This window comes from Equus caballus, chromosome 16, assembly GCF_041296265.1.
Source record: "Equus caballus isolate H_3958 breed thoroughbred chromosome 16, TB-T2T, whole genome shotgun sequence".
NCBI classification, from domain to species: Eukaryota; Metazoa; Chordata; class Mammalia; order Perissodactyla; family Equidae; genus Equus; species Equus caballus.
The window spans coordinates 41,036,983-41,049,012 of record NC_091699.1 but is presented as its reverse complement, the minus strand read 5'-3'; the positions used below and the strand labels follow the sequence as shown (position 1 = coordinate 41,049,012).

The 12,030-nt window shown below is 36.8% G+C and overlaps 1 protein-coding gene across 21 annotated transcripts in view; it reads right to left on the bottom strand.

The window, feature by feature from the left end:
* Positions 1-12,030, bottom strand: part of CFAP20DC (CFAP20 domain containing) — a 227,086-nt gene that overhangs the window by 112,812 nt on the left and 102,244 nt on the right. For all 21 annotated transcript variants that reach the window (XM_070238735.1, XM_005600500.4, XM_070238737.1 and 18 more), the window contains one exon: positions 5,676-5,832. In XM_070238735.1, coding sequence (XP_070094836.1) covers positions 5,676-5,832 — 157 coding nt within the window. The remainder of the gene's footprint in view (positions 1-5,675; positions 5,833-12,030) is intronic.

Here is a 12,030-nt window from a genome sequence, read left to right as displayed (position 1 = left end):
TATCCTCATTTTACTGATGAGGAAACTAAAGCATAGAGACAGGGAGAGTACTTGTACAAGGTTAAGTACTGGCAGCTAAATGAGGAACATGGGTTTATACTCCAGGTGCCCTGAACTACAGCATGCTTCCCCAAGTTCTCGTCAGAACGTTTTAGGTAATCTGAGATGCTACCTTCATAAGGCTTCTTTTCAGGCCTTCTAAAAACCTGAAAGAAATCACACAAATCTTGTTCTTGGAATCTTTTACAGATTATCCATTTACTTAAAAAAATCAATTATAAAACAAAATACATGTATAGTCTTCAAAAATTCAAATAGGACTATAAAATTAGGAGAAAAAAAAATCATACCATCATTCCCTATCTGCTGCCCCCCCACCCCATCCATCCCCCTGTCCTGCAATGCAGAGGCAACTTTTCAAGCCTTTCTAACCCGTCTGGTATTTACTTCTATATTTATAAATAGTAGCCTTATACTGACATTTCGGCACTTAGTTTTAGACAATATTTGACATCCTATTTTGGAAAAAAGAGGATTCAGCACTGTTAAACCACCGTGCCACCTTCCTTCCTTCCTCACATCCTTCAAATATGATTTTTCATAATTTTGGGATAAATTATTATTCAGTGGTTTACATTATTAAGATTATGTAAGAAAGTTGTGCCACTACACACCTATTAGAATAAATCCCAAACACTGACAACCCCAAATGCTGGCGAGGGTGTGAAGCAATGGGAACTCTCATTCGTTGCTGATGGGAATGCAAATGTGACAGCCACTGTGGAAGACAGTTTGGCAGTTTCTTACAGAACTAGACATACTCTTACCATATGAACCAGCAATTGTGCTCCTTGGTATTTACCCAAATGAGTTGAAAATTTATGTCCACAAAAACCTACACAAGAAGATTTATACTAGCTTTATTCATAATTGCCCAATTTGGAGGCAACTAAAATATCCTTGAGTAGATGAATGGATAAATAAACTGGTACATACAGACAATGCGCTATTATTCAGTGCTAAAATGAAATGAGCTATAAAGTCACAAAAAGATATGCAGGAACCTTAAATACATATTACTAAGTGAAAGAAGTCACTCTAAAGGCTACATGCTGTGTGATTCCCACTATGTGACATACTAGAAAAGGCAAAACTATGGAAACAGTAAAAAGGAAACACAGAAGACTTTTAGGGCAGTGAAACTATTCTGTATGATACTATAATGGTGTATACATGTCATTACTCATTTGTCAAAATCCACAGAATGTATAACACGGAGTGAATCCAAATGTAAACTATGGACTTTGGGTGATAATGACATGTGAATGCAGGTTCATCAATTGCAACAAATGTACCACTCTGGTATGGGTGGTCATAGGTGGGGAGACCATACATGTGTGGGGACAAGGAACATATGGAAATTCTCTGTACTTTCCGCTCAATTTTGTTGTGAATCTAAAACTTCCCTAAAAAATAGTCTATTAAAAAAAAAGTTGTGTACATCTGAGCCACATGATTACATTTCCTTTCGTGTACAATTTTTTGTTTTCCTTGAAGTTGATCACCTCTTTGTTTTGTCACGGGTTTTCTACACTCCTAACATTAATTTTTTCCCAAACTCCCATTAGCACTGTAAGATCACAATTGATTTATTTTCCACATTCAAACACATCACACTCTTATCAGATACATTATTTTTCTGGAGATTTTCCTTCTTGAAAGCCTCCATTTTTCTGCTAAAATCTGAACCGACTGCGCTCTAGATGTGCTGCACAAGTGCCATCCTGTGAATTCCTTTACCCATAATTCTGGAAATTTCCTTTGTTTTTCTCCTGGATGAAATCCTCTGTTGGGCCTCATATATGCCTTTATCTTATTTACTCCTTAATTTTTGTGGAGAATATCTTCCAGATCTTTTCTGAGAAAGGATGTAAGTAAATAAATGTTTGAGTCCTTGCATGTCTGCAAATATCTTCACTGTGCCCTCACTTAACTGATAGACTGAATGGGTGCAGAATTCTGAGCTGAAGACAATTTTTCCTTAGACTTAGACTTTTGAAGGTATAGATGCAAGGTCTTCCACCATCTAATGTTGCTGTACGAAGTCAGACATCATGCTTACTCCTAATCCTTTGTATGTAATACGAATTTTTTAAAAAATTCTAGAAGTTTTAAAGGATCTTTTCTTTTCCCCTCCTGTTCTGAAATTACATACTGGTGAGTCTTTTTTTGATGAGCTTTGTCAATCTGAAAACACCTGGTCCAATTTTGGGAAAGCTTATATTTCATCCTTTCTGTTTCCTCTAGTTTCTCATCTTGGAATCCTTTTACTCTAATGGTGGACCTCTTGGACTAACTTCTAATATTCTTAACATTTCCATCCTATTTTCAGTCCTTTGGGCTTCCTCTTTTTTTATTTTACGTCTTTGGTACTATATCTTTAGAGGAAGACAATAAATACAAAGTCTCAAAATATCTCTATAGTTTTTGATTTCCAATGTCCAGCATTCATTCAAAACTTATCAGACATATCAGGAGACAAGACCAAGAGAAAAACAGGCAACAGCAACAGATCCACAGGACAGCCAGATATTGGAATTATGAGCCATGGACTTTAAAATAATTTCAATATATTTGAGAAATTAGATAAAAAAATAGAGAACTTCAGCTAAGGACCGGAAACTATAAAAAAGAATCTAATGAAATTCTAGAATCAAAAAATATAATAACTGAAATTAATAAAGCTAAAGTATGTAATTCATTCAGCTCCTCAATAAATATCCAAATAAATGTCTACACAGATGCTCTAAGAGAAATGTAGAATGATTCTAGCAGAACTATTCAAAATAGCCTAAATTGGATAAATACATTGTGGTCTATTCATAAAATGGCATACTATACAGTACTGAAAATCAGTAACAACATAGATGAATCTCACAAACACAATGTTTTGTGAAATAATATATATATAAAAGAATACGTACTGTCTGAATCTATTTATATAAAGTTCCAAAATAGGTCCCATTAATCTGTGGTGTTGGAAGTCAGGATGGAGTTACCTCTCAGAAGAAGGAAGAGGGTCATGATTGGGAGGGGGCACAAGAAGGGCTTCTAGGATGCTTGAAATATCCTATTTCTTGATCTGAGTGGTGGGTACAGAAATGCGTTCACTTTGTGGTAATCCCTCAAGCTACACACTTATGATCTGTGAATGTTTCTATACGTATATAAAAAGTTTATAATATTATAACATTTGTAATATAATATAATAAATATATAGTATAATATAATAAACTTCAACAAAATGTTTATTGAAGTAAAGCAGGAACAAATTATTCTTGTTTTATAGATGTAGTATCTTTTCTTAACTCTGAGAAAAACATATCTATTCCTTACTTCATCTTTTCCTTCCTCCTATTAGTTTTGGTGTCTATCTACCACATACTCGATGTACCTGTGTTCAGAAGCTCTCTGGTTCAGTTTCTCCAGAGAAGAAATCTCCTGTTGCCTTGTCACATGGAGTTGGACAGGGGATGTGGTCCTATAGATACCTATACAGAATTTTAACCATCTCCCTGTTTTTAACCACACCCTTTAACTTTGGCAGTACCTAGGGCTGCCAATTCTTGGGTCCCTCTGAGGTCCTACATTATGAATCTCATTGGCATCCTCTCTGTAAACTCAAACGTTTCAGTTTTCTCTGCTCTTCTATGTCAGTTGTCACTCTGCAATCTTACAAAATTTATGAACATCTTTCGTCTGTTGTTGTCTCCTTTTCATCCTGGTGGGTTTCTACCTTTTTTATTCCTATATTATAATGTTAGTCGGGCTTGAGGAAGAATCAGAGATAAAAACATGCATTTAAACTGACAATTTTTGATTCACTTTTTTCTTATATTTATTTAAAAATATTAGTCAGGTTATGATTCACCTCCTATGATCTGTAGAATGCACATATATTTCTGTAAATTTTGATGTTTCTTATTAGCTGTGTGCTATTTTTTCAAATGAAATCTTTCACTTTCTTGTATAGCCTTTAAGTGGTATGTAAGATAAACGGCCACACTTCCTGGCTGGTGATCTGGGGAGCTGTTAATGCACTGCTGTGTTTTATTATCAAATGAAATTTATAGGCACAGTGTTCTGTTCCACAGAATGAACCACACAAGGATTTCTCAGACATTCATCCAGATGGAGTGCAGGTTTAAAGTCTACATACAAACTTCTAAGAAATCACCTTTGCCATCTTACGTGCAGCTCTGCTTCCTGGGCTTCTAGAAGAATTGATTTTGTTAAAAATAATCCCAGATGAAAATCAAAAGGAAGCATCAGTATTCTCTCAATACTTTCAGTTGTTTAAGACTATCTTAGCAGGAGAGTTTGTGCTGACTTATGAATTCTAGATGGCTAAGTTACCTGCAGAATATATTTATTACTCATATAATGAATAATTAATGTATATATTTCCAGTCTTTCTAGAAATAATATGAGGAATAACTCAACCATCTTTCTATTTTAACGTGATCATTAGAAAATTAGTATATGAATATAATTTCTCCCAAATGACTTCATGAAATGTACACAGGGTAATAAGATAGCATAGTGGACAATTGTAGAGCTTTTGGATGTTAAACATCTTTCGAACACCCTTCCTAATTTGATGACTTTGATACACAATGAGTCCTATCTCCCTAGTCAGGAATCAGACATTTGCTTTGCCAGCCTCCCTTGCAGCACGTAACCCAGGCTCCACAGATCAGACACAGTCATGTCAGCCTTTGTTGAGTAGAGGGAAATATGAAGAAGAAGAAATACACTTCTGGCGAGGGTGGCATGGAAGAAGACATTCAACTTTCAGGCGCAACAGTAATAGAAATTCTGGAACCTAGAATTTATAGAGCCCAGCATTAGGGTGTGACTTACGGAGTCTCTGCCCAGTGGCAGTGGCTATCGGGGTCTTCTTGGAGCAGTCTTGTGGTGGCGGCTGGGTTTTTTCTTGGCTGTAGCCTCCAAGCCTGACTTTCTGGATATCTTTGAGATTCCATGAATTGGCTAATTTCCTTAAACAAATTCTTTTTGTGTTTCAACTTCCTAGAGAGGATTCTGTTGCTTACAACTAAGAACCCTGACTAATTCAGATAGTAAGTGCTACCATAAATAAAAAAGAAAAATAAACACAAAAATAAAAATATCTCTGTAACATTCAGACAGTAAAAATAAACATGTGATCCAGAGTAAAGAACGACAATAAGCTATAATATGGATGAACCATGAAGACTTATGCTAAATGGAATAAGCCAATTATAGACAGACAAATACTGCATGATTCCACTTATATCTAAAATAGTCAAGTTCACGGAATCAAAGAGGGGAATAGTGGTTTCCATGGGTTGAGGGAAGGGGAAAATGGGGAGATATTAATCAACAGGCATAAAGTTTCAATCAAGATGAATAAGCTCTAGAGATCTGCTGTGCAACACTGTATCCATAGTCAACAATAATATACTGTATACTTAAAAATGTCTTAAGAGGATGGATCTCATATTTTGTTCTTTCCACGATAAAATAGAATAAATTTAAAAAATGACTACTATGTACTCCCACTACCCACAGGAACGTCTAATTTTAAAAACACATTGGAGGATTTAAAAATCTTGATAGCAACCTGAACATACCATCTTTATCAGCAGTGTCCTGAGGCTTGGATTTTAAAGTGAAGATCTTCCGTAGCTTACAATTAGCTGAGACAATAATTCCATCCAATGACTGGAAAACTGCTCCCTTGAATATTTCACTGGTAAATGCCACCAAGTCAATGCACAGATTGCACCACTAAAATACAAGAAACGAAGAGTAAGTACTTTCTATAACCACATTAGCGAACAAGCCATTGATATGTGGGAAGTCCAGAGAGTTGAGGCAATTATCTGGATCAACCAGCCCCAAACCAGTTTTCCTCTTTAGGCAAATCTTTATCTGCTTTGGTTTCAATTTTCTTAAAAATTGTCTTGATTATTCCAAAGAAATCATCATAATCTAAACTACACATTGGTCATCTGACTACAGAGTTCCCATCGTGAGACAAAGTTTTGACAACTCTGGGAAATAACTCTAGATCTACAGGCAGTATGCTAGTGGGAAGCTAACTGCAGCTGCCTTAGCACACTTCAATCTTCAAAACCAGGGATAAGTAGCCAATTGTTCCTTCAAGGAGACTAATTTGATCACAGTTAGTCACTTACATTTGTTAACAAAAAAAAAAAAACGCATGGATGAAGTTAGAAGCTGGGTTTAAATTGTGGCCAGTGCCGTCTACTTATAACCAATTAACCTATTGTACAAAAATAGATTCTTCAAAAGAATTTGTAATTATGCCTGGTATTTGCCAGTTTTTAAAGTACTCTTGCAGGGACTAATTTCTGCCCATTAAACAATTATACCCCTCAATACTTCATCAAATGAATTCTCAAAATGGTCTGACTGAGCTAAAGAAAAGTAGAAAATAATCATTTAGTAAGGAATTAAGATATATTTTAGACTGCAGGACAAAAGCAGGAAAAAGAATTTTTGAAATTAAAAGAATAGTAGTATTTAAAATTGTCTATGCTTCTTTTAAAATACCAGGCTTTTCCATTACTTGTTTAGAAGCACAGTTTACATAAGGTCCATATTATTAATATACCAAAATTGAAAGCTATATTCATTGATGAAGGAAATAATAATGTTACTTTTTAAAGGCAAGTTCTATTTAGGAATGTTGATTTTAACATGGAGGAGAATCTGAAGTTACTTCCATAATAGAAAAGGAAAAGAGATTGCAGTAAATTATTGATTAAATACATGAAGATTATTTTCTTTGTAGATGTCTCAATGGTAAAATTATATTCCCAGGCCATGGGGATGTTCTGGTCTTTTGGGGGAAAACGGGGTCTGGCATAATAGAATGTAGGAGATAGGACTGAATGTGATGTGGTAATGAGACTGGCTTGACCAATGGTGAGCTCTGGGGAGGTGTGGGAAGTAATGTGGGGTGGGCCAGTGAGGCAAGGCTCTGGAGGAACTGGAAGATCAGGAAGAGAACCTTGGACTTGAGGGTGAATTGTCACTGTGGTTTTTGGAGGGGAATGTGACAAAAGTCGAGCATTGAGGACTTTGGACTAGCCCTGATGCAGGAATGTTTGGGGTGGTAGAGGGGATCAGTGGGGGAAGCTGAGGTAGAGTGGAGGTAGACTGAGCCATAGAGACTAAGTTAGTCTCTGTCAGTCATTTAGGCATGAAGTGAGGAGGGTCTGGTTAGAAGGCTACAACAGGAAGTGGAATGTAAGGGACAAATCCAGTAGTCATACCATAGGCTGAAACATCAGGGCTTGGTAAAATCCAGGTTCTAGGGATGGAGGTGTGGGGGTTGCCAGCTATCCAATAACAATTATTAACATTATTATTATATTAGCAATTACTGTAGCTGTTATAAAGGCGGTTTCTATTCCTACAGGACTTATTATGCCCCAATTCCAATAATTCAGCTGGTTCATCCCATTAGTAATTGCATTCATCCATTCTTCCCCATTGGTGCTAAGCACTTATGAGGTGTTAGAGAGACTGGGCTTGGCTCCAGGCATACAGCACCGACTAAGACAGTCCTTCCAGTTTGGGAAGGGAGGCAGACATGTGGCCTCTATTAGATTCAGTTAGTACACAGGGGCTCAAGGTGGGAGGGCAGGGAGTTCAGGAAAGGCTTCTTTTAAAAAATATTTGAAAATTTTTATCATGATATTATATGTCAATATAAGCCAAATAGTGCCACAAGTTTTATACAAAATGTAGTCTTTTGATACCTCTCCATTCATCTATTCATACTGTCAACTCTTAACTGTTTCTTCTCTCTCTTTTTTTTTTTTTTGAGGAAGATTGGCTCTGAGCTAACATCTGTTGCCAATCTTCCTCTTTTTTTTTTCTCCCCAAAGCCCCAGTACATAGTCGTATATCCTAGTTGTAAGTCCTTCTAGTTCTTCTATGTGAGATGCTGCCACAGCATGGCTTGACGAATGGTGTGTAGGTCTGTGCCCAGGATCTGAACCAGTGAACCCCAGGCTGCCAATGTGGAGCATGCAAACTTAACCACTACACCACTGGGCTGGCCCCCTGTATTTTTAAATAATATCTCTTGAGTCATCAACTTTAGACATTATCTACTGATTTCTTATTACAGTAGACAAGACCTATAGCTCACTTATACATCCTACTTCCTCTACTTCATCCTCCCTAGATAATTCTCTCTCATTCTTTCTCTTTCTCTCTTTTCCTTAAAATCCATATTCTGTGTTTTTCCTATTGTGACTAAGTAAATACTGAACACAACTGAGTCAAGTGATGCTTTATGATTACCTTTCCTTTCCTTACACAACTTCTTTATATTTCTAGAGTCAATGACTGTTTTTAAATTATCTGCTTTATTTTCTTTGAATCTAAGTCTTCTTACATCTAGGAAAGGCTTGGAGGTGACATCTGAGTTTGGTTTTGAACAATGAATCAGAGCTTCCAGGCCCAGGAAGGCATGGGAACATGCTGGGCATTTCTGCTCGGGGCCCCGCTCCTTTGTTCCCTGCTTTGATGAACTCTCCAGTTGGCCGCACATGATCACCCCATCAGACCCTATCAGCTCTGTATGGGAATTGGTGTTCACCTTTAAAAAGTCCCAGGAAATCAGGCCCTTACCTACTACACATTTTATCTTTTCCCCAGTTTTATTGAGAAATAAGCATACATCACTGTATAAGTTTAAGGTATAGAGCACGATAGTTTGATTCACATATACTGTGAAATTATTACCACAACAGGTTTAGTTAACATCCATCATCTCATATTGATACAATAAAAAAAAGAAAAATTTCTCCTTGTGTTGAGAACTCTTAGCATCTACTACTCCCTTAACTTTCCTATATATCACACAGCAGTGTCAACTTCAGTCGTCATACTGTACATCACAGCCCTCATACTTATTTATCTTATAACTGAAGTTTGTAACTTTTGACCACCCTCCCCCAGTTCCTGCCCCTCCGCCCCCCACTTCTGCTAACCACCCATCTGACTTCTTTATCTGAGTTAGGTGTTTTTTGTATTGTTTTGATTAGATTCCACATGTAAGTGAGATCATACAGTACTTGTCCTTCTCTGTCTGACTTATTTCACTTAGCATAATGCTGTCAAGTTCATCCATGTTGTCACAAATGGTAGGATTTCCTTGTTTTTCAGGGCTGAGAAATATTCCATTGTGTGTATATATATACACCACTACTTCTTTATCCATTCATCCATTGATGGACACTTAGGTTGTTTCCACATCTTGGCTGTTGTAAACAAAGCTGCAATGAACATAGGGGTGCAGATATCTTTTAAAGTTAGTGTTTTCCTTTCCTTTGGATATATTCCCGGAAGTGGAACTTCTGGATCATATGGTAGTTCTATCTGTAATTTTTTGAGGATCCTCCATACTATTTTCCATAGTAGCTATACAAATTTACAATCCCACTGACAGTGCACAAGGATTCCCTTTTCTCCACATCCACACCAGCATTTATTATGTCTTGTCTTTTTGATGACAGCCATTCTAACAGGTGTGGGGTGATATTTCATTGTGGTTTTAATTTGTATTTCCCTAATGACTTGTGATGTTGATCATCTTTTCATATAGCTGTTGGCCATCTGTATATCTTCTTTGGAAAAATGTCTATTTAGGTCCTTTGCCCATTTTCTAATTGCATTATTTATTTTGTTGTTATTGAATTATATGAGTTCTTTACATATTTTGGATATTAACCCCTTATGAGAACAATGGTTTACAAATATTTTTTCCCCTTTCGTAGGCTGTCTTTTCACTTTTTTGGTCATTTCTTTTGCTGTGCAGCTTTTTAATTTGATGTAGTCCCACTTATTTATTTTTGATTTTGTTGCTTGTGCTTTAGGTGTGATTTACACACTTTTCTTATCAGTCACAGTCAAGCTGCTTTTATTCCCTCTTCTTGGACTCATGGCTTCATGGAAAGTACTCAACAAATAATGGCATGCCTGTGTGTGTATGAACATATGAAGACATGCATGTACACACATGCTTATACAAACACTTTAGATCTTTCATTCTATAATCACTTAACAAACCCCATAAGTGTGTGGGAACTGATAACTTATTTAGTGAATCCATCTCTTAGAAGTACAGATGGGAGTAATTCCTGAAAAAGATGAGAATAACTTTCACAAATCTCCGTTGGCTAGAGGAAATAGAAATTATTTTTTGGTTTAGCTGATATTTATAAAGGTTTCAATTTTCATAAGCTTCAACAAATAACTCATTATTCATATAAATTCTGTGATATATTTTCCTAAGTTTTTGAAAAGAATATGAACTCTCTACTATCAACAGGTGGATTATCTGAATTACAGTTGATCTTTATAAAATATTATTTTCATTAGGCTTGGTAATATCATCCATTCTTAAAATCCCCTTTTTGACATTTTTCTTGATCTCTAATCACTTTATTCCTACATGCAAGTCTAGTCCAGCAGGGAAGACCTCTTGATCTAAATTATTAATAATTATGGGTCCTTAAGAAGTATGCGCCAGAAAGACAGCAATCTGAGAGAGAAAAGACAGTTCTATCTAGTTTGTTGATTGGATTACTAAGAGATTTTATGCTATTTAGTTCCAGCATAGAATTTTACATGATGTAATCGACTAGCAAGGGGTGAAAGAATGATTCAAAGCATGAATTTCCAGATTTTACTGACTGAAAGCAATATGGCTTTATACTGGTGAAATAACTATATTCTATGAATATACACACACACCCCCACCCAAATGCATGCAATAACAAGTTCTTGGTTGTCCCAGCTCTTTTTTGATTTCTCATGCCCCTATTCTCTGCCATTACTGTAGGAAAGATCTGAAGATAATTCATTTTGTCAGTGTAGAAAGAGGCTGCGTCACTAACAGTGCATAGCTCTAGCCAGCACCGCCTTTCTAAAAGGAAATGACAAACAAGAAACCACAATTTGATAACCTAGCAATCCTAAAGTATATCTCTTTGCAGAATTTTAGAACCTCATTTTCCTTTTGTGCTTCTAAAATAACAAAGAATGGGGTTTTAAGACGTTTAGTTTTGTGCCTTTTAAAATAATTTTTCACATGTTAATTTTAATTTCTCAATAGGAAATCTACTTACAATGACTTTATTAATCTCTATCAGCAACATATTGTGTTTTCTAAGTGGTGTAAGCAGAGACTGAAATAGTAATTTTATATCCACATGGTCAGGAGAAGTAATTACTTATTACTACTGTATCAAAAACAATTTCCCCAGGAAAAACAAATCACGATCAGTCCTTACATGGAGCCGGGGGAGTCAAAGAAGGGAGATTGGGGCTGCCAAGCTGTAGCTCTTGGCTGAACCAAAGAAAGGAAAGTTCCTTTTAGAAGCATCATCATTATACCTGTTCAGCAATTGATCCCCACCTCCCAATTCCTACCAGCATCAAGGAACCCGTCTCTTTGTGAAACAGTGGCCCCATCTTTCTCGTGCTAATCCTCAAGTCACCCTTTCACTGTGCCCTTTGAAATCCTTACTGCTGAACAGTAGTTATGCCCTCTATATTTTTCTAAGGGGCTTACACACCTTACCTTAACTGAAACCTGGCTTTTCTCTGAGACATTCCTTCTCCTTCAATCTGAAGTTGAAGTTCACTTATGAGTTCACTTGTGTGTCTATGGCCCCCTATTTTGAGGCCACTGGGCTGGGTAGCATCGGGAGAGTTTGTGCTTTCAACTCGAAACCCTATCTTCTTTGAAGCCTGAGGCATGGCATAGACAGGCTCTTCTACCCTTTCAGCATCATTCATCCCCAACTCCCTCCTCGGTCACTCCTTCTACCCCCTCAGACACACAGGCACCAGCCCATATACACATTCCTGAAAAACACTGGGCCCAGGTTCACCTTACCTTCTGACGTACTGTTCGACACCCTAACAGTCCCTCAACGT